Raw genomic sequence first — 23,452 nt, 5'->3', positions numbered from 1 at the left:
GATATGTGGCTCAGTGCTCCCTTACATCCCACTGCTGCCTCCTGTCATTTATGTGTGTGTGTTTTAATGATTTATTTGTTTTTATTTGAAAGGCAGATTTTACGATCAGTTAGTTCACTCCTCAAATGGCTGTGATGGCAAGAGCTGAGCTGACATGAAGCCAGGAGCTTATTCTGAGTTTCTCATCTGGGTGCAGAGGTCCAACCATTTGGACCAATACTGCGCTGTTTTCCTAGGCACATCAGCAGGGAGCTGGATGGGAAGTGGAACAACTGGGACTCCAACCCATACGGGATACTGTTGGTGGCTTAATTGGTACACCACAATCCAGGCCCTAAATTTATCATTTTTAGTAATATCTTCTGCAGGAAGTTTTCCCTAAGAGCTGCTCTCAGATGATGCTCTGAAGGAAATGCCAGAACAGATACTGTATCTCTCACCATAAACTCAGGCATGTGATTGTTACTGTGCTGTCTGTGAGCTCCATGTGAGTCCACACCCTCCTCCCCAGTCCCCACACAGGGAAATCTCTCCAAGCTAGGCACCATGTTCTGTACTTCTCTGCACTCCCAGTCCATAGCTTAGGACCTGGAATGCATGTGATGCTGAAAATACTTGTAGCCTGGGTAAGCAAAATGCAGCTAAAGTGTGATGGAGGCGATCTGTTACCCCCAGAGTGTCTGGCTGCACAGCCTGTGCCTTTTCCAGCTCTGAGACTGTGGAGCGAAGGGCAGATTTGTAGAGATTGAAGTTTTCTTCTGGCTTGGTGGTTTCCTCTCCCCTCTGGGCTTGCTGAGGTTGTAGACGTTGTCTCAGAGGCTGCACTCCAGCTAGGGACTTTCCTTGCATTTGCACCTGCTAATGTGTCTTTAGCTGCAAAAAAGTATGTAGGTGGCAGTGGACAGGCCATAGTGCCGGGTCCTGGCATGGCCTTCTCTCTTCCAGACACACCCTCTGCTGTCCTGCCTCCTGCCTGCCTGCCATGCTGCTATATCCTTGAAGCCTATCTCCCTGGGGGGCTCCCTCCTTCACCTTTCCTTCCTCACACAGTGCTGGGAGGGAATCTCAGAAGAATGGAGCCTCGTCCGCAGCTCCCCAGAGGAAGACATCATTTCCTGTTATGGCTGCCACCTTGTGTGGTGTCTCTAGCCCAGGCCCTGTTGGAGAAGCTTGACCCAGGAGATTGAGGCACAGGTCTTCAGGCAGGAGCTGGACTTCCTCCCTGAGGAGGGCTGCTCTCTGCCCCTCCATCCAGGACCGTTCTGGGACAATGAAGCTGGGTACTGCAGGAAGCTTGGCACCTTGAGCCCTGTCCCTGCCCTGGGCTGTGGAGCCATGTGCAGATGCTCTCTCCTTAGGTGGAGGCTGGCAGGTGTCAGCTGTGCCCTGCAGGCCTCCAGGGAGGGATGACATGGAAGCAGGTGACCCCACACTCTGTCGTCTTGTCAGGGGTAGGTAGCAGGTGAGCCACCAATGGGGTGTCTTTTGGGGAGGACCTTATCTGCCCAGAAAATGGGGTAACTGGGCAGTTGTATGGGGACAAGGTTACTTGTGGGCAGGGTTGTATAAGGTTGCTTGTGGCAGCTCTACATCACAGAGCTTAGCTGTGATCACCCCACCTTCCTTCCCACCTCTTGAAGCAATGGAGCTTCAGGCATGGTTGGGGTTGTATTTGGGGGAAATGGGTGGCATGGCACCTGGATCATCAAAGCAATACCAGTATGTATGAAGTCACTTCAGAAAGAGGCCAGCTGTGTGTGTGAGAATCACACAGACAGCTTCAAAAACATCCATGGTCCAGGCCCAGCCCCAGCTGGGCACAGGCTTGGTAAATGCTAACCGGAGGCCCCCAGGGCGTAGCCTTGGAGCCAGCACTGCTGTCCTCCCCCCCGTACAAGCAGCCCTTGGGTTTCCAGAGAAGAAAAAGTCACAGACTGGGGCTGGGGTCTCAGATGGGCCAGAACAGGTCACCCCTTGCCATAGATCCAGAATTCCTGTGGGACCCCAAGATGTCAGAGCTGGCCTGGAAGTTTCCTCTATGTGTCAGGAAGACACATCTGTCACTTCCTTCTGCAGAGCTATGCTGTGGGCGGCCCTATCCCAGCCTTGGTTCCTCTCGCTGGAAAGATGCACCCGTGGGTGAGGAGGCGGAAGCATTTTTGAGGTGAAATATTGTAAAATGGCCAGGAAACTATGAAAAGCCCACTGGCGCCAACAAGGTTCACGTCAGGGCCAGAAAGTACAGAGAAGAGAAGGGACGCTCTGCCGTGGGGCCCCGGGCACAGTGGGGTCAGCCAGGAGCCGCCCACGCCCTGTATCCCAGTCTTCCTCCCTCAGCAGGGTAACAGCAAGCCCCTCCCAGGCCACGGGAAGGACCCAGGGTGGTGACCTCAAAGGGAAAGCCCTGTGGGTGGATTTGGTTTACCCCTACTCCTGAGAGGGTCGTAGGCATATAGTATGGGGCCATTGTGGCTATATGACATCTTCCTGGGGAACATGAGAAGCCAGGCCAGCCCAGGCCACACACAGCTTCAAAACATTCTGGATGCTGGGATGCAAACAGGAGGGAGATAAAGCAAGAAAATAATGTCACTAGCATGTGCCAAATGCTCTGTTGGAGGAATCAACAGTGGTGTGGACTACCCAAGAAGGACGGTTGGCTCAGCTGGGACTGGCAAGGAAGGATGCCTAGAATAGGTGGTAGCTGGACTAATAGTTTAAGTATTTGCATGAAACTGGTGTCGGGGCACACACTCTGGGGACTTAACTATGTATGGGCAAGAGACCCTTTCAGAGACTCAGGCAAATGGGCTGACTCCCCTTTGCCACCGCCCCCATCACATGCATGCCTGTTCCAGGCACACACACAAGGTACTTGAACAGATTTAAGTTTCAAGCATCCATAGGAGCCAGGTCTTGGTGGACGCTTGGGACCCCTGGGGCTGGGTGCTTTCTCTCTTTATGACCAGGCTCAGGTTGAATGAGCAGGCTCTGGCTAAAATGAACTTTTAAGGTAAAGAGCAGAAAGGGGTAGGCCTTCTCCCTTTGTCTGTTGGAGGCTCATGGGTTGAGTGTAGGATTCAAACCTCCCTGGGCGGCAGGGGCAGGGGGAAGTCAACAGGGTGGGGAGGGGTGGTATACTTGACAATGTACTGGACATTCCTGGCAGTTTGTTGGTGTAGACCTCAGGAGACTCATGGCTGAGTCATGAGGTGCCTTGAGGGTGTGGAGTGGGGCTGAAAGTGAAAGCCCAAAGGGCTTTGTGTGCCATCTGGCCATTGTCAGTCCTGTTTGAGGCTCATGAAAGAAAGACATTTTCCCCCACTACTGACATTTGTGCACGGAGAAGGCTTTAAGGTGGTCAGATCAAGGTCACAGAAAACCATTGTGCTAAATATATATTTGTATATAGATGTGTGTGTGTATGAAGAGTTGGTCAAAGAAAAAAGGACAGTCTTTTCAACAAACAGTAGCAGAACCTTTGGACAATTCCATGGCAAAAACCAAAAAACAACAACAAAACCTTGATCCGTACTTCACACTATATACAAAAAGTAGTTCCAAAAGAATTGTTGGGAGCTAGCATCATGGCTCAACAGGGTAATCCTCCACCTTTAAGTGCCAGCATCCTGTAAGAGTGTCAGTTCATGCCCCTGTTGCCTCATTTCTCATATAGTTTCCTACTTATGGCCTGGGAAAACAATGGAGTATGGCCCAAGTACTTGGGATCCTGCACCACCCTGGGAGACCTGGAAGAAGTTCCTGGCTCCTGGCTTTGGATCAGCTCAACTCCAGCCATTGTGGCCTTTTAGGGAGTGAACCAGCAAATGGAAGATCTTTCTCTCTCTGTCTTTCCTTCTCCCTGTGAATCTCTCTTTCAAATAAAAATAAATAAGTAAATCTTAAAACCAAGCAAAATGAATCATGGATTTAAAGGTAAATAAAAAACTTGTAGAGAATACAGAAAAATTCTTTGCAACTGTGACTTAGTGAATTTCTCAGTTCCAGCAGCAAAATAGAGTTCAGAAAATAAAAGATTAATGGCAGGCCTGGTGCAGTAGCCTAGCAGCAGAAGTCCTCACCTTGCATGTGCCAGGAACCCACATGGGCACCGGTTTGTATACTGGAGGCCCCACTTCCCATCCAGCTCTCTGCTTGTGGCCTGGGAAAGCAGTCAAGGATGGACCAAGGCCTTGGGACCCTGCGCCCACATGGGAGACCCAGAGAAGGCTCCAGGCTACAAATCGGCTTCAAATTGGCACAGCTCTGGCCATTGCGGTCACTTAGGGAGTGAGTCAATGGGTGGAGAATATTCCTCTCTGTTTCCTCTCCTGTCTGTATATCTGACTTTCAAATAAAAAATAACCTTTAAAAAAAAGATTGATGGACAAAGAAAATCCATAAACTGGGAAAGATATTTCAGAATAACTTTGTGTATAGATGATAAAGGACTCATATGTAGAATACAAGTGTTATGAAGTATACAAAAACTCAATCAGAAGAAAATAAGGAACCATTACACAATGGGCAAAATACTTGAAGAAAAAAATTACTAAATAAGATACATGAATAGGGATGAGCATTTGAAACTGGGGTTGTAATTCCAGCTCTGCTCCCAATTCCATCTTCCCGTTAAGTCCCTCCCTGGGAGGCAGCAAGTGATGGCTCAATTGACGGGGCTCCTGCTACTGACATGGGAGATCCAGATTAAGCTCTCAGCTCCGGTGTAGCTATTGCTGGTGTTTAGGGACTGGACTGGTGGGCAGGGTCTCTGTCTGAATGTCTCTCTGTGTCTCTTTGCCTCTCAAACAAATAAGTAAATAGATTTCTAAGAAAGATGTATGAATGGTAAATAACATGCTCAACATCGCTGGCTGCTAGGGAAATACAAATTAAACCACCGTGAGATCATGCTGCACAGCTAATAGAATGGTTGAAAAAAATCTACTCAGAAACAAAACCTTGCCAAGATCAGGTGTTGATAAGAATGCTGAGAAACTAGACCTCTTGTGCCCACTGGGAATGTCAAATGGTCAGTTACTCTGGAAAAGAGCTTAGCAATTTCTGGAGAAGTTAAACATATACTTGCCACAGAAAAACCACACTTTTAGGCATCCACCCCAAATAAATGAAAACCATGTTTACACAAAAACATGTATGTAAATATTTATAGCTAAAATATAACTGCTAGGGCTGGCATGATAGCTCAGCTGGCTGATCCTCTACTTGTAAACATCCCTTATGGGTGTCAATTCATGTCCTGACTGCTTCACTTCCCATCCAGCTCCCTGCTGTGGTCTGGGAAAGAATAAGAGCATGGCCTAAAGCCTTGGGACCCTGCACCCATGTGGGAGACCTGGAAGAGGCTCCTAGCTCTTAGCTTCAGATAAGCTCAGCTCCAGCTATTGTGGCCATTTGGGGAGTGAACCAGTGGATGGAAGATCTTTCTCTCTGTCTTTCCTCTCAATAAGTCTACTTTTCCAGTAACAATAAAATAAAGTACAACTGCTAAAACTTGGAGGTAAACTTCATATCCTTCCACTGGTAAAAGGTCAAAGAGGGGTGCAAACACAATACAATATCACTGAGCTGTAAAAGTAACACACACAGCAACATGGATGCTTCTGCTAAGAGCAGACTCAAAGGGCTCATACTGTGTGGATCCCAGGAAAGCATGTCAATGGTTGCTGGCAGCTGGGCATGCAGAGCACCATTAATCACACAGGATATCTCCAAAGTGAAGTGAATCAAGAAATACTTTATATCTTTTGTGAGGTTTATTTCATTTATTTGAAAAGCAGAGTTACAACGAGAGAGAGTGAAAAGAGAGCTTTCTACCTCTGATTCACTCCCTAAATGGGTGCAACGGCAAGGGGGCTGGGCCAGATGGAAGCCAGGAGCCTGGAATACTATCCAGATCTGCCACATGGGTGCAGGGACTCAATCACTCAAGCCATCCTCTGCTGCCTTCCCAGGTGCATTAGCAGGGAGCTGAACTGGAAGTGGAATAGCCAGGGCTCAAATGCTCTATGGTATGCTGGAGTTGGAGGTGCCAGCTTACTTAACCCACTGCACCATAACTGGGGTAACCACCCTAATATTTTATATTTTCAGTGTGAATGAGCTTACATGAGTCTTTGGGTTTGTCAAACATTTTAGGACTATTCAGTCAGTAGAGAATTATAACTTTAATTTTGCCAATTGGGCTTGGGATTCAGATTACTTCTCCCTCTCTCACTGCCCAACAATTTGCCCTCAAAGCTGTTGCTCTTGTGGGGATGGACAATGTTCTAGTTTCCGAACATAGTGCTTAGTTTGTGGGAACAAAGAGGGAATCCAGTAAGAATGGTCTCTAAGGGTTTCCATGTCTCACTAACCCTCTGTCCTGCACTGTCACCAAGGGCCAGCCCAGCCCTTCTATTTTCCAGCTCGCCTTTCCTGCTATAGGGCTGATAGTAAACTTGGAAAGGAACCAAGTCATACAACCCAGATGTTGTGTGGGAAAACACTCTGCTCCTCACTCTCAGCTTTCTTCAGCTCTAGCCAATAACAGACACATGAAGAACACACAGCTAAGGAGAGCACACACCAGCATCCACCTCCCCTCATCCCCACACAACACTGCCCAGAACTCCCAACATTGTCATGGTCAGAGCTGAAGCCATCCCATACTCAGAGCCGTGGAGGCCCTGTCTAGGGGTTATGGGAAGAGATCTGGGGTTATGGGAAGCCTAGTAGTACAATCTGGCTGATGCACAGTGAGATTGTTGAACATGCTAGCAAACCCCTGGAGAGAGTGGCCAGGAAGACTGGGAGGCAAATCCTCCTTTCACCCTTTTTTTTCATGATTTACTTATTTGATGGGCCCAGCATGGTAGGCTAGTGACTAAGGTCCTCACCTTTCATGCGCTGGGATCCCATATGGGCATCAGTTCATATCCTGGCTGCTTCAATTCCCTTCCAGCTTTCTGCTTGTGGCCTGGGAAAGCAATAGAGGACAGCCTAAAGCCTTGGGACCTTGCACCCATATGGGAGACCCAGAAGAAGCTCCTGGCTACTGGTTTCAGATCAGCTCAGCTCCAGCCATTGCAGCCACTTGGGGAGTAAATCAGTGGATGGAAGATATTCCTCTCTGTCTCTCCTCTCTATAAATCTGACTTTATATATATTAAGATGTGTTTATTTGAAAGTCAGAGTTATAGAAAAAGAGGGAAGAACAGAGGAGAGAGAAAACAGGAGGGAGAGAAAGAAAGAGAGAAAACTCTTCCATCCATGGTTTACGCCTCTGATGACCACAATGGCCAGGGTTGAGCCAAGTCGAAGCCAGGGGAGAGCAGATTCTTAGCGCATGGGCCACAGCACCTCCCCCTCAACATACCCCGGAGAACTCTCCTTCCTCTGCTTAATGTGGTTACCACAGAATGCTCCTCAGGCTTAAAACAGGGTTACCTCTGCATCCCTATGGTGTTCATACACAGCACCTTGTTTTCAGCAGGGAACTGGATTCAAAATGGAACAACTGACTTGAACTGGCACCCACAGGGGATGTGGAAATCTCAGGTGGAAGCTTTACCCGCTATGCCATAGTGCTAGACCTAGCTCCTGACTGTTGATATCAAGGTCAATAAACCAGACATTCTAGGAAGAAGGCACTTGGTTTGTGGCTGTGGATTCAGTACAAATGCATTATTATTCACCTCCCAGAATCTATTCTTTTTATTTCTGGTAGCTATATCACAGTTTTCTTTTGAGGAAAAAAAAAATCAGTTCACATGATCCCAATGGGTTCTAATCTACCCTTGGCTCCAGAAATGGGTTGATCAGAGCTTTCCTTCTCCAAGTTTAAAGGGGCTAGGTCAACAATGAGCCAATGAGAACTTTCCCAAGGAAATTTTGCTGAAACAACTGAGAAAGAGACATTCTCTCCATTGGGGACACTAGTCAAGGAGTATGCATGGAGCTAATGGAATGCACTACACAGGAATGGCCTCTGGTTCAGTTACCAGTGACCTGTAACAGAGCACGTTACATCTTAGTGGCTTGCATGACACTAGTTTGTTACACCCCACAGATTCAATCACTTGCAACTGAAAGAGACTTAGTGTGTGTATCAGTTATCTGCTGCAGCATAAAACTGCGCTGACACCATGTGACTCACAATAATGATTAGCTGTTTCTGAATATTCTGTGGTTTGGCTGGGCTATTCCTTGGCTGTTCCCACTTGGGCCCAGTCAACTGGGACAGAGAGGAGAGCAACCTAGACAAAGGGTGCTCCCCCCGCATCAAACTACCCGGAATCTCAGCCCATGAGGGTCACCTTAACCTGCTCTGGAAAGTTCACTTTCCCTGCTCTGGGAAAGAGTTCAGTGTAGGTGTGTTGAAAGAGTTTACCTGCTGTGGACAGCCACAGGAACAGGCCTCCATCTCTCAGTGCTGGTATGAGGCAGGAAGCCCAGCCCAAGCTGGATGAGCCAAAGAATATACAGCAGAGCCTGAAGAGCTCCCTCTGTGCTCCCCAAAACCCTCCTACCTCATCTTCTGCTTCCAGCTGGGCTCTGTCCTAGTGATCAGCAACTCTGAGAAAGTTGTCTAAGTCGCAGCAGCAGCAGCAGATTATCCTAGGCAATCTCACCTAGGGTAGAGAGTGGGGCTGATGGAGCCCCAAGACACAGGCAGCTGCTTACACCACCTGTAAGTTCAGCTGGCCACAGGCTGGGGGACACCCAGACAGGAGGTCAGACACGTACGCACATATATGCGTGTGTGAAGGGACCTCAAAAAGTTCAAGGAGAATGCATTAAAAGTTAAGGTTATCTTGGTGCCAAAAAATTTGGAATCCCTGCCTAGGTTTTTTGAAATACACATTTTCTGTTAACTTTTGGAAGATGCTTCAGGTAGGACAAGAGTGTCTGGCAAGTCAGAGGGGTCCACTTGCTGGAGCTCTGGTGTTCCCATGTGTACAGGCAGGTGCCAGGAAGGGGCAAGAAAGAACTGCTCTCACCAGGTGTCTTCCTGTGCCCCCACCACTCCTCTGCCCCTCTTCCCTTCAGAAGTTCACTGAGTGCTTACCTCAGAGACCCAAGGTGCCCAGCAGTGGCCCAACTCTGGTTGCTGATGTCCAGCTGAGTGGCTAAGGCCGCTTGTGGATCTGTTTGGGGGCTGTGCTAAGACTGGCCATGTGCCAGGGCTAAGGAAGTTTGGGGGGGGGTGGTCAGTGAGAGTCCCAAAATAACTGCCCAGATGTGGAATTCCCTTTGGTTCTTTCCCAGCACCCACTGTACCTCCCGACCACCTCTCTGTCTCTGGACTCTGGCCCCAGGAGCCCCAGGCAGCAGCCCACCTGGCCCCTCACCAGGCTTTGCGGCATCTCCCCATAATGCTATGGATGTGAAATCCTGGCCTCTGAGAACTGCAGGGGATGTGGCAAGGGGAGGGGAGGCCCAGGCTCAGATCTGGTTTCGCTGCTGCTCCCCATGGCTGGCTGCCACACAGCCTGAGCCACCAGCTGTGCTATATAAGGGCCTGAGGCAGGACGGCTGCGGAGGCGAATACTCGGACCCCCAGCTGCCAAGTCCTGTTCCAGACCCGGTGAGCTGCATCTCCTTTCCTCTCAGCCCCTTGCTTGCACTCAGCTTTCTGGCTCTGCTGTTCCTCCTACCTTCCGCTGAGCTCCCCATCCCCTCACTTCTGGCTGATCCATTATCTCCCACAGAGAAGACACCCCTTCTTACTTGCATCTCTTCCATCACCTCCCAGTCTTCTCCCTCCCTCCCCCAAGTGAGGCCAGGAGCACCCAGCACCCCAAATGGTTTCACCGAGGGTCTCTCTACCTGTGGGCACCCAGCTTTGTCCTGCGTTCAGCCAGTCTGCTTTTTCCAGGACTTTTGAAGAGCGTGGGCCGGGAGACCTAGCCATCGTGGAAAATGCCAAGGAAATGGGGGAAGGTGGGGAACTGAGCAACCTCTGTGGGTTGCCAGATGGGAAATGGCTTTTCCACAAGGTACTGTCGGCAATCCTGGCCTCTCAGATGGCCCCGGAGCAGGCTCAGGCTGAATGGTATTGCAGGGTCTCAGGAGCTCAGATAAAACTTGAAGGCATTAATTAAGACCTTGGAACCCATTCCTATCTGAGCAGCAGGTGGGGTGGGAAGTGGAGCGGGTTTTCTAACTAGGAGATCTGTTACATAGAATTGCTTTTCTCTTCCCCTGGGACATCCATGTACTTTTGGATTTTTCTTCTGGAGGGGAAGAATCTTCCTTTTCCTACCACGCCCTGAGCTTTGGAGATTGAAGGAACCACTTTGGAATCCCCTGGAATTTGTCTAGCTTTGGATTCGTCCAGAGCTCTGCCGAAACAGAAACATGTTCTGCTGAGTCTGGGCCATGTGTGCCCCTCAGTTCCTCACCCTCATTGCCAGGCCTGTCTTCCTCTGTCCATTCTTGCAGCCCCTCACCCCTAAACTGTACTTACATTACTGGGGAGCTCTGGATCCTCAACAGTGCACCCCCTTCCACTCTTCCTCAGCTGGTTCCTAGCTGCATGACTCCCAACCAGGCCCCAAACAAGCAGCCCCGCAATGTGTTCCAGCTGCAACATGCACATCTGGGAATGTGTTCATGGAGGTGCTGTGTCTGAGCCAGTGGGCCCTCTAGACTGCCTCCTCTATCAGGGTGGGGTCTAGGGCTACAAAGAATCAGTATGATCCTTTGTAAGGTAAGAAGGTGAGCCCCACCAAAGGGAGATGGAACAGATGCACCTCAGGGTGCGTTATTTTGAAGCTCTCTCTCTCACTTCTGCTCTCCCCTGTGCCTGATGTTATTGTGGAGTCCTGGAGCCAGGACTCAGGACCAGAACCAAGCTCTGTCTCAGTTAAACTTGGAGTCTGAGGCTCTGCCCCTCCGAAGCCACCCATCATCACAACTTGGGCCAGTGCCACTCCTGAGGACTTCCTTCTGTCCATGCTTCCAACGATCTTTCTTTGACAGGTCAAGTAATAGTTCTGCTTGATGCATAAGAGGTGACAACTCAGAAATGGGGAACCTGAAGCTGTTTTTCTTTGCAGGTCACTGGATCTGAGAACCTGCCCAGGGGACCACATTTCTATGAAGCACTGTCCTTGTCTCCTGTTCTACTCCTGAGAAGACCTGGGGAAAAGATGGCAGGGACCAAGGCCTGGATATTCTCCTTCCTGCTCCTGGAAATCACCTCCGTGCTGGGTACCGGCTAAGTATCTGCCAGCTCCTAGGTCTCCCACTTGCTATAGTGAAGTCGTAGCGGGTCTGGGGTCCAATCATGCATCTACCTTAGCATATAATGATGGCCCTAGGAATTGAGGCCATTTTATGGATTTACTAATAACACACACCCTGCCTGCTTCTCCTAAAAATAAACAAACAAAAACAAAAGCAAAAAAACAGAAACAGTTCCCAATATTAAAACTCACCATGGAAAACCTCTTGAATGACAAGAGTGATGAGCAGGGGAGGAGGCAAGGAAGAGGGTGGATGGCCCTGAACACTAAATTTAGCTCTGACATTCTTGGCAGCCAAAGCTAGAGGGAATCGCAGGGGCTGGCTGGGTTCTCCAAAGCAAGGTTTGGGTGTTGGTCTGTTTTTAGTTTCATGGAAATGTTTCTGGCCTAAAGCTTCGTGTCCTTTGGATCATGCAGCCAAATTTCACAGACTCCTCGCCCACACTCCTGCTGATCTCCTTGCCCTCTGATCTGTCCCTGTTTGGTGTTCCTGAGCTCTGAAAGGGACATCCAGGTAGAGAGACTCAGCCTAGTGCACCTGCTCACCCTCCAGACAAAGCTCTCAGCCCTGCCCTGGACGCCCCCTCCCACCTCCGCTTCCCTGCTGATTTCTAACCACACACTCGGTTAGAGCTTTAAAATCGTTTGCCTGTCCCCATGAGCTTTGTGACCACAGATGCAGAATAGAGGCTATGTAAGCCACCAGCTGCTCAGCCCCCTGTCTGGCTCTTTCCATTGTGCCAGCTGCTGTGTGTGGAGATGATTAGCATGCAACCAAATGAGAGGCAATCAGATTAGGTTGATGAAAAAGTACTCCCATCATCCCAATCAAGCAGCAGAATGAATTGGTTTCTGCCACGAGAGTTCATCTCTCCCAGCTTTCGCAGCTCTCTGCTTTCCCTCCCCCCACCACTTCCATTCTGCAGCTCCCAAGCCAGCCTTGGGTGGGACAGGACGGGGACCTCCTGCACCCTGAGGATCTTGTACCCATCCCTAGGTAGACCCAGTCAAGCTAGGGTCAGAAAATTGAGGACACTCTCTCAATGAGGCCATTCCCATCCTTCATGGGAGGGTGGAGTCACAAAGCTGGACTTTGCCAAGGGAAGGGAATTGGTACAGCTCTGTGCACAGCACTGAGCTAAAAGGAGTTACTAACATGTCACTCGGCATCCACGTCATGTAAGGTGTTGCTCTTAGTGGACTTGGTGAACAGTCCTCCATGGTAGGAACTATTCTCATCCTCATGGCTGGATAGAAAACACGAGGTCAGCTGGGCTAAGTCACTTGTTCCAGGTCACACGGTTAGGAAGGGATGGGGCTTCTAGAGACCATACTCTCAATCTTCATGTATTTCAGAGAGGTTTTCCTTTGATTTCCTTGAGGCCTCATGGCAATCCCCAGGAAAAGGGAATCAAGAACAGAATGAGGCCCCATTTTGCCAAGAAGGACAGGTCCAGACACGGACATGGGAGCCACAGCCTGAGGGTGCTCAACAGTGCCAGCAACAGTGCCAGTATCTGTGATGGGTTTTCTGGACCAAGTGGAAGGCAATGTTCTTTCTCTGAGCATGTGCCACATACCAGGTCCCTTTACATTCACAATAACTTGCAAATGCATCTTTATGTTACCAGGAAATGAGCTCTGAAGACTAAAACTCTTTTAAGGTTGTACAGCAGTAAGTGGTGGAGGAAGGATTTGAATCCCAGTAGGAACCTCCCCTGCCGGATGAGGCCCCTGTATCTTTCTTTTCATTCTGGTCCCCACTAATGGTTCAACTTCTTCTCCTTCTGCCCTCAGGGAGGCAGATGATGCTCACCCAGTCTGTGAGAAGAGTCCAGCCTGGGAAGAGGACACCCAGTGTCTTGGCCAAGCCTGCTAACCCTCCAGACAGTGAGTGGTGGGGCAATGAGGAGAGCACAACGAGCAGAATACAGGGTGGGGGATGGGGGAGAAGGTCATTCTTAAGACAATTCAGGGTTTTCTGCAATCCCACTGCAAAAGATTGTGTGTGTGTTTAATTAAAAATATATATATATATATATTTACTAATTGGAGAGATAGTTGTTTTATCCATTGCTTAATTCTTAAATGCCCACAATACCTGAGGTTGGGCAAGGCTCAAATCAGAAGCCTGGAGCTTGAACTGGCAGCCATCCCTTGAGCCTTCCCAGCTGCATCCCTGGATGTGCAGGAAGCTGGGGTGGAGGCGGAGCCCAGGGCACTCCGATACTGGATGAGGGCATTCCAAATGGTGTCTCTTCTGTGGTGCCAAGTGCTTGTCCATTTTTACATGACATTTGGCCTATATATCTGCCCAGGGAGAGAGGCCTAGTGTATAGGACATCTCAGAATCATGAAGCTGCCTAATCCATTGCAGGCGTCATACCCAGCTGCCTGGGGCCAGGGCACAGCCTGGCAGGGAGGGAGCAGGGGAGATGAGGATGGCATGGTGACAGTAGCTAGCTGAAGAGTGGTGTGGCCCAATCCATGGAGCAAGCTCACCCTGACAACTGTGCCGGGAAGGGGCATCACTGGGGTACAGGGCGACCCTTGAAGCACAGAGATCAGATCAGACAGGAAGCTACTGACTGGTTCACCCAGGCCCATGAGAACTTGAATAGAAATCTTGGCAGTGGGGATATAGAGAAGCCAGGAGGGGGGAATCCCAGGGTCAGGGGTGTAAGAGGTCCCAGGGATGATGCCCAGGGGCTGAGCAGGAAGTGGCTGGAAGTCGCCTGGGGCACTAAGAGATGGCTCCTGCTAATCTGTCTCTGTCACAGGTCCCAGTGGCGAGTGGACCACATGGTTCAACATTGATCATCCAGGTGGGCTGGGCGACTATGAGCGGCTAGATGCCATTCGTTTCTACTACGGTGATCGTGTGTGTGCCCGTCCCTTGAGGCTAGAGGCTCGGACCACTGACTGGATGCCCGCGGGCAGCAATGGCCAGGTGGTCCATGGCAGCCCCCACGAAGGCTTTTGGTGCCTGAACAAGGAACAGCGGCAGGGCCGTAACTGCTCCAATTACACTGTGCGCTTCCTCTGCCCACCAGGTGAGCCTAGGTGGTCCCCAACCATTTCTTCCTACCAGCCATGGCACAGGGAGAGGCCAGAGGCTGCCTCTGGTGGCAGGAACTCAGGACAATGAGTCATGCCATGCTGTTAGTGCTGGAAATTTTCCCACAGAGTTCCACATTTTTAGGTGTTCTCTGAGCAACCTGTCATGTTGAGTTTGAGTGACACTGTGGTGAAGACCCCTGACTCTGGAGTCAGGCTGCTTGGGACTAAATCCTATACCTACCATGTGGACCATGTTCCATCCAGAAACTTCCTGACATTCTCTTAGGCTCAGGTTCTTCATGTGCAGAATAAGGAATCACGCATCTCTTTAGAAGTTTTTATAAGGATTAAATGAGATAATTGATGCAAAGGGCTTGATCTGAGCAAATGCTGATGGAATGTTAAGTTTCTACACTGTCCTGATATGACAGATCCACCTGAGTTATCCATATTATTCAGCCTTTACAATTGGCTTCTCAGAAATCTGAAATTTCAGTTAAAAATTAATTTATTTTATTTGAAAGGCAGAGTTACACACACATAGACACACAAACACACACAGGAGAGAGAGAGAGAGAGAGAGAGAATCTCCCACCTGCTGCTTCACTCCCCAAATGACTGCAACAGCTGGGGCTAGGCCACACCAAAGCCAGAGCTTCATCTGGGTCTCTCACCGAGGTAACAGGGGCCCAACACTTAGGCCATCTTCTGCTGCTTTCCCAGGCACATTAGCAAGGAGCTGGAATTAAAGTGAAGTCTAGTACTGGAACCTGTGTTCTTATGGTATGCTGGCATTGCAGGTGGAGGTTTAATTTGCTGTGTCATGATGCTGGCCTCAGGCATCTCCATCTTGACAAGTTAAATGAAGCTAAGAAAGGTTGAGTAACTTTTTGTGATTGCAGGCTGAGAGTTGCAGAGCTGGGATGTGGGTCCTTTGTGCTTTCAGAGATCATGTTCTTCTCATCCTTTTCTCCCTCCCATACACACTGGATAATACAGACATGGAGTGGGGGCAGGTGAGCTTAGATGGGCACCCTCCCATCTGGGGTCCTGCCCGTCTACACAGCCTGACTTGGTAGGCCAAGTGCCAGTGGTGGTCACACGGAGGGAATACTCAGGCTGGTCTTCTGGATGAGGTCTGGGACGATAGACTGGAGGTGAGCAGGTGAGCAAAGGATGTTAGATGTCCAAGTCCCCACAGATCCTAGGCCCTGACTTCTGCAGGAATATGTGGCAATTCCCCCACAGATGGAGAAGTAATGTGGGGATCGTGTATACACCCTAGGGTAGCAAGCCAAAGTTCATGTGCTTGGCTGCCAGCCCTGTGTAGGCCTCCACTAACCCTTGAGTGCCAGAACTGTGACTCCTGTCTGTTGAAAAAAAGTCATTGCAGCAAATGCAAACATCCATGACATCGATGATCCAACCCCATCAGAAGGAGCCTCAGGATCAGTTTCCTAACAGGGCCCTTGTGGGAGGAAGGTCAGACTGTCTGTGACTGTGTTTTGCAGGGTCCCTGCGCCGGGACTCAGAGAGCATCTGGAGCTCCTGGTCTGCCTGGAGCAAGTGCTCAGCTGCTTGTGGCCAGACTGGCGTGCAGACCCGCACACGCGCCTGCTTGGCAGAGACAATGTCACTGTGCACCGAGGCCACTGAGGAAGGCCGGCTCTGTGTGTCCCAGGCTTGTACAGGTACTGTCCTCTGCTGGCACAGCCTAGATGGATGGGTTAGAAGGCTTGTCAGGGATGGATTTTATCAGTCACTCATTGAATGTTAACTGAGCATCTGTTACATGCTCTGATGGGAATATATGAGATAATATAGGAACACAGCGCAGGGTCAAGTATCAAAGCTTGAGGAAATAGGGAAAGCTTTCTATTTATTTTTAAAACTATTTATCTAACGAAGTGGATGAGAGAGAATCTTCCACCTGCTAGTTTACTCCCGAAATGGCTGTAACAACCAGGGTAGGATCAGGAACTCCATTCAGATCTGCCATTTGAGTAGAAAGGGTTCAAGTACTTGATCCATCTGTCTGTGACATCCCAGACCATTAGCAGAGAGCTGGATAAGAAGCAGAGCCGGTGACACAAGAAGTGTCTTATCCACTGGGCCACAACACCGGTCTCTCCAGGGGCACTTTCTAGAAGGGGTAGCCTGGGTTAAGTCTTGAAGGATGAGTAAGAGGTAGTGATGCAGGTGGAGAAGGAAGAGTAGCAAAGGCATAAAGTGTAAGGGGAAGCACATTTGAACCTGCAGGTCGGACTGTGGTTGCAGAAGAGCTGGGATCTACGTGAGTCCTGCTGATGTGGTCCCTTGTTCTGCAGCATGTGACCTGACCTGCTCCATGGGGAAAGTGAATGCTGACTGCGATGCCTGCATGTGCCAGGACTTCACACTTCATGGAGTTGTCTCCCTCCCTGGCGGTGCCCCAGCCCCAGGGGCTACCGTCTACCTACTGACCAAGAAGCCTAAGTTGCTGACTCAGACCGACAGCAATGGGAGGTTTCGTGTCCCTGGTTTGTGCCCTGATGGTCAAAGTGTCTTGAAGATTACAAAGACCAAGTTTGCTCCCATTATGCTCACAATGCCTAAGACTAGACTGAAAGCAGCTACCGTCAATGCTGAGTTCGTGAGAGCAGGTAACCACATGCTCTGGGGTAGGGCTGGTGAGGAGGGTAAGAGTATCCAATAAGAGGGTCATGGTGCCAAAAGTTGGCTTCCCCACCTTTTCTACAGTAAAACTCCAAATCCTTATGATGGTTGCAAGCCATGATTCCAGATCCCCCACCACCCGAGCCATTACCTCTCTTTTCTCCTTTAATACACTCTCCACACTGGGTTACTCTCCTTCAGCCATCATGTCTTCCCAACTGTCACTCAAACACACTAACTCTCACCCAGGGCCTTTGCACTTATGCCATGGACTCTGCTTTCTATTTTGGTCCATCAGATACCTGCATAATTTGCCCTATCCAATGCATGAGGTCTTCCCTGAGCACCTTGGTGTGAGGTTTGTAGGTCACAGAGAGAAGCACACTATTGGTGGCAGGGGTGGGGGTGGGGAAAGCAAATCGCCAAAAATTTCTGCTGTTGGCAGCAGAACATGACTACTGCATTATCACAAACAGCCAGTCCTGTTCCAGTGGGAGTGCTTGGGAATCTTGGTGGGTACAAAATCCCCTTGGTTCCCTCTTGGGTGTTGCTTGGGAGGCTGAGGATGAAGAGGAGGTAGCCTCCAGTCTGAAACCTGCTTGCTTAGGTATCAGGGCTGGTGGTGGACAGGGTGGAGGTGGGGACAGCCATACGATGTAAAAGCCATCCAAGACCCTGAGGAAGCAAGGCACTCTGAAACCTGTCACACAGAACAAGCAGAGCATTCTTCTTTATCTTCTGCTACAGAGACTCCATACATGGTGACAAGTCCCCAGACAAAAGCACGGAGAGCTGGCCAGAGTGTGTCCTTGTGCTGTAAGGCCACGGGGAAGCCCAATCCAGAGAAGTATTTCTGGTACGTCTTCAGCTGGATACCTGGCCCAGCTTCCCTCTCAGAGACCAGAGCTTTCTTGTGTTGGGTCTGGATTTATGAATAGTAATAGTCATACTAGTCAGTAGGATCAAGTTGCAAGTAAGACACCATATGGAGTCTGGCTGGTACTTACAGGTGGAAGCCAATGTGATGGAGGCTGCTCAGACAGTCAGTAAGACCCCTGAAAGCAGGGGTCTCCCAGAGCGTCTCTGGTCTTGGAGTCTTGATTGGTATCTCCCCAGAAAGCAGACCAAGCTTCCTTCACTGTATTTCCCCAATGGTTGTGGGTCCTTCACTCTTTACCAACATTTTACAGCCACTATCATGTTTCTGAGATCAAATTATTGCTCCCACTTTATGGTCCAGCAGGCTGAGGCTCAGGGATCAGAGGGGGTGGTGAAATGATTTGTCCAAGGATCTATTGCCAGTTATGTACTGGGGCTGGGCTTTGAACTTAACCCTTTAAGCCAATTAGTGCTCTCGAATGAGCTGAATCCAAGGTGGCACTGGCAACTATAAGAATATTTCTTGTCAAGCCGCCTGTCCCTGGCTGCTTACTCCTGGCACCATCATTTGAGATGCCCGCTCCCCCATTGCCCATTCAGGCTCTACCTCTTCTTTACTGGCAGGTACCACAACAACACTTTGCTGGATCCCTCCCTCTACAAGCATGAGAGTAAGCTGGTGATGAGGAACCTGCAGCAGGACCAGGCTGGGGAGTACTTCTGTAAGGCTCAGAGCGATGCTGGGGCTGTGAAATCCCGGGTTGCCCAGCTGATGGTCATAGGTAAGTCTGTCTGAGTTCCTAGGGGTCCTGACTCTGCAGTGGGGCTCACAGCCCAATGGACACAATTGAGCAGTAAGAACTTAGGTTTGTCTGCTGTGCATTCCAGCACACATAGGTGGAACCTGATTCTTGCCATCACAGTCATCTTTTGAGGAGGGGGTGAAGTAATATAAATAAAGATGGAAAAATGCAGCTAAAACAGGAGATAAAGTACCATGAACTTTTAACTGCATGAGAGAATGATACCTACCAGAAAGGAGTGCCCATAGATGGCTGTGCTAAGGGGTAGTTTTTCTACTAGGCCTTAAATAATGGTTCTCAGCCAGGGGTGCCTATTAGCACTATTGATTGAGTGGGGTTTTTTTGTTTGTTTGTTTTTAAATATAGATGCCTCCATCTGGCCTCCTGGAGAGCCTGATGTAATTGGCCTGCATGGGATATGGTTTGAGCCTGCATGGTTTAAAATTGCCCACGAGGTTCTGATTTGTAGCCATGGACTGATGTGAGCAAAAGAACAGGAGTGGGGAAAGCAGGGAAGCCTTATAAAGAAAGAGTGACTTGATTGAAATTTAAAGTTGGAGGTAGGGGAAGCTTGAGACTGAAAACCAACTAAGAACTTGTTCTTAGAAAGCAAGGGGATGTGGCCAGGCATGGTAGCCTAGTGGCTAAAGTCCTTGCCTTGCATGCACCAAGATCCCATGTGGGCACCAGTTCGTATCCCAGCTGCTCCACTTCCTTTCCAGCTCCCTGTTTGTGGCCTGGGGAGGCTGTGGGGGATGGCCCAATGCCTTGGCACCCTGCATTCGCATGGGAGACTTGGGGAGGCTCCTGGTTCCTGGCTTCAGATTGATACAGCTCTGGCTGTTGTGGGTACTTGGGGAGTTCACTTGGTTCACTTGGGGAGCTCGCATCCTTTCAAAAATTAGTGTGTAATTAAAGCCATGTAAAATATGCTAGGCTCCGATCATCTTAAACAGGCTCTAAATATCTTCCCACATAAATGGGAAGGCCATGCAGGTGACAGGAAAACTCTTCTGGCAGGACAGTGCCTGGTGTTGTAGGACCTGAACCATCCACGGCCCCAGTCCATACCAGCAGCACCCCTCATTAAAACACCCCCAAATTTTCTCAAGACCATGTCATTGAGAACCACTCTAGTGGTCTTAGCAAACCAGTGTTGTTTCCATAAGTACTCAATAGGCTTAGCAGGAACTGCTCCATCTCCCTTTCTTGAGAGCTCTGTGAGCATCCATAGTCTCTGAAAAGCAGAGAGGTGATTCTAGAGTAGGCGCCCTTTGAGTAGAACATGAACTTACATCTTAGTACACATTCCATTTCCCTCCACAGCGCCTGATGCGGCTCCTTGCAACCCAGTCCCTGAGAGCTATCTAATCAGGCTGCCCCATGACTGCTTCCAGAATGCCACCAACTCCTTCTACTATGACGTGGGCCGCTGCCCAGTCAAGACCTGTGCCGGACAGCAGGATCACGGCCTCAGGTGCCAGGATGCTGTGGAGAACTGCTGTGGCATTTCCAAGACTGAGGAGAGGGAAATCCAATGCAATGGGTACACGCTGCCCACCAAGGTGGCTGCGGAGTGCAGCTGCCAGCGATGCACGGAGACAAGGAGCATTGTGCGGGGCCGCGTCAGTGCAGCGGACACCGGGGAGCCCATGCGCTTTGGCCATGTATACCTGGGGGGCCACCGTGTAAGCATGACTGGCTACAAGGGCACTTTCACACTGCACGTACCTCAGGATACAGAGAGGCTGGTACTCACGTTTGTGGACCGACTGCAGAAGTTTGTCAACACCACCAAAGTGTTGCCCTTTAACAGGAAGGGGAGTGCTGTGTTCCATGAGATTAAGATGCTTCGCCAGAAAGAGCCCATCATCCTGGAAGCCACGGAGACCAACGTCATCCCCCTGGGGGAAGTGGATGGCGAAGATCCCATGGCCGAATTGGAGATCCCATCCAACAGCTTCTTCCAGCAGAACGGGGAGCCCTATGCTGGTAAAGTGAAGGCCAGTGTTACCTTCCTGGATCCACGTGATGTTTCCACAGCCACAGCCGCTCAGAGTGACCTGAACTTTGTCAATGATGAGGGAGATACCTTGCCCCTTCGGACATACGGTATGTTCTCAGTGGACTTCACAGAGGAGGCCACGGCAAAGCCACTTAATGCTGGCAAGGTGAAAGTCCGACTTGACTCGACCCAGGTCAAGATGCCAGAGCATCTGTCTGCCATGAAACTCTGGTCACTCAACCCTGACACGGGGCTATGGGAGGAGGAAGGTGATTTCCTGTTGGAGAGCCCAGGGAGGAACAAAAGGGAGCAGAGAACGTTCTTGGTGGGTAACCTGGAGATCCGGGAGAGGAGGCTGTTTAACCTGGATGTCCCTGAAAGCCGGAGGTGCTTTGTTAAGGTGAGGGCCTATCGGAGTGAGAGGTTCCTGCCCAGCGAGCAGATCCAGGGGGTCGTGGTCTCTGTGATCAACCTGGAGCCAAGAACTGGCTTCTCATCCAACCCTAGGGCTTGGGGCCGCTTCGACAGTGTCATTACAGGCCCCAATGGAGCCTGCCTGCCTGCCTTCTGTGACGACCAGTCCCCTGATGCCTATTCCGCCTACGTCTTGGCCAGTCTGGCTGGGGAGGAATTGGAAGCAGTAGAGTCCTTTCCCAAATTTAATCCAAATGCAATTGGCGTGCCCCAGCCCTACCTCAACAAGCTCAAGTATCGTCGGACAGACCACGAGGACCCACGCGTTAAAAAGACAGCGTTCCAGATCAGCATGGCCAAGCCAAGGCCCAACTCAGCTGAGGAGAGCAATGGGCCCATCTATGCCTTTGAGAATCTTAGGGCCTGTGAGGAGGCACCTCCCAGTGCAGCCCACTTCCGGTTCTACCAGGTTGAGGGAGATCGGTATGACTACAACACGGTCCCCTTCAATGAAGATGACCCCATGGGTTGGACTGAAGATTACTTAGCGTGGTGGCCCAAGCCAATGGAGTTCAGGGCCTGCTACATTAAGGTGAAGATTGTGGGACCGCTGGAGGTGAATGTGCGATCTCGCAACATGGGGGGTACCCACAGACAGACAGTGGGGAAGCTGTACGGGATCCGAGATGTGAAGAGCACTCGAGATAGGGACCAGCCTAATGTCTCATCAGCATGTCTGGAGTTCAAGTGCAGTGGGATGCTCTACGACCAGGACCGCGTGGACCGCACCCTGGTCAAAGTCATCCCCCAGGGCAGCTGCCAGCGAGTCAGCGTGAACTCCATGCTGCACGAGTACCTGGTCAACCACCTACCCTTGGCGGTCAACAACGACAGCAGCGAGTACACTATGCTGGCACCCCTGGACCCGCTAGGCCACAATTATGGTATCTACACAGTCACTGACCAGGATCCCCGCACAGCCAAGGAGATAGCGCTTGGCAGGTGCTTTGATGGCACGTCTGACGGCTCTTCCAGAATCATGAAGAGCAATGTGGGCGTGGCGCTCACCTTTAACTGTGTGGAGAGGCAGGTGGGCCGTCAGAGTGCTTTCCAGTACCTCCAGAGCACCCCAGCCAGGACCCCTGCTGCAGGCACTGGCCGAGGAAGAGTGTCCTTGAGGAGGCAGCAGCGGGCCAGGAGGGGTGGCCAGCGCCAGCCTGAGGGAGCAGCCCCCTGGAGGTTCTCTGGGGCTGCTCAGCAACCCCTGAGCAACTAAATGTTACGGTGCTTCCTACCCCACCTCGTGTGACAGTCGTTCTGACACTGAGGCACAAACTGTCACTTGGTTAATTTAAACACATCTGGTTTGGTACAATTGGCTTGTTTATTTGCTCATGCCTTTGACTTATTCTCCTCATCCCATGATACTGATATGCCCCTACATAGCAAAATAAAGCCTATTTGTGCTATTTATTTTATTTTCATTTTTTTTAAAGAACACAGAAATTGGCCACTGGTAAACCTCTACAGCTTGGCCTGTCTTTTATGTAGTGTCATTAATGCAGAAGTACTTCCTGGTTGTTCTGCATGGTTTTGCCCATCTTTGCAATAAGGCTAATCTGGTGCTGAGGATCAGATAATGAATTGAAAATGTATCTCTCTCTTTTTTTAAGATTTTATTTATTTTTTTACAAAATCAGATATACAGAGGGGAGGAGAAACAGAGAGGAAGATCTTCCATTTGATGATTCACTCCCCAAGTGACCGCAACGGCCTAAGCTGTCCCTGTCCGAAGCCAGGATCCAGGAACTCCCTCCAGGTCTCCCACACGGGTGCAGGGTCCCAAGGCTTTGGGCCGTCCTTGACTGCTTTCCCAGGCCACAAGCAGGGAGCTGGATGGGAAGTGGAGCATCTGGGATTAGAACCGGCACCCATATGGGATCCTGGCGCGTTCAAGGTGAGGACTTTGGCCGCTAGGCCACACCACCAGGCCCGAAAATGTTTCTCTTGCCATTGGTCTGCATGATATAAGCAAGCCCTCTATTCACAGTTCAATCATAAAGAAATAAGTCACAATATTTCTACTCAAAACTTAAATAGCTTTAAAAAAACTTTAAAAAAATCTTAGATAACCTATAGGGTATCTTCAAAGTCAAGGTGTCCAGTGGAGAGGATAACCATAGTTCCCCTACCAAGTTTAGAAAGAACACCCAGCATCTACAATTACACTGGGATGCTGATTTCTTAATGTTTACTTTTATCCTTACTTGAAGTCCAAGGTAAAGATGCCAATAGGTAGACATTCTGTATACTTGGATTCTAAGGCTACAGTCCTGTCTGTGTTTGCCAGTAAAGTGATCCAGGTGCTCAGAGGAGCAGAGGGG

General features: G+C 50.0%; 1 protein-coding gene across 1 annotated transcript; it reads left to right on the top strand.

The window, feature by feature from the left end:
* Positions 1–11,156: 11,156 nt before the first annotated feature.
* On the top strand, positions 11,157–22,344 carry LOC121168239 (cartilage intermediate layer protein 1). The gene is made up of 8 exons (XM_040998150.1): positions 11,157–11,217; positions 13,050–13,146; positions 14,040–14,305; positions 15,824–16,003; positions 16,640–16,954; positions 17,715–17,823; positions 18,471–18,628; positions 19,976–22,344. Exons 1-8 carry the CDS (start codon positions 11,157–11,159, stop codon positions 22,342–22,344), a joined length of 3,555 nt encoding a protein of 1,184 aa, XP_040854084.1.
* The last annotated feature ends 1,108 nt before the right edge of the window (positions 22,345–23,452 follow it).

Source organism: Ochotona curzoniae, unplaced genomic scaffold (assembly GCF_017591425.1).
Source record: "Ochotona curzoniae isolate NIBS_2020 unplaced genomic scaffold, NIBS_Ocur_1.0 patch79, whole genome shotgun sequence".
Classification (NCBI taxonomy): Eukaryota; Metazoa; Chordata; class Mammalia; order Lagomorpha; family Ochotonidae; genus Ochotona; species Ochotona curzoniae.
The sequence above is the reverse complement of the archived record's forward strand: the minus strand, read 5'-3'. Positions and strand labels throughout refer to the sequence as shown.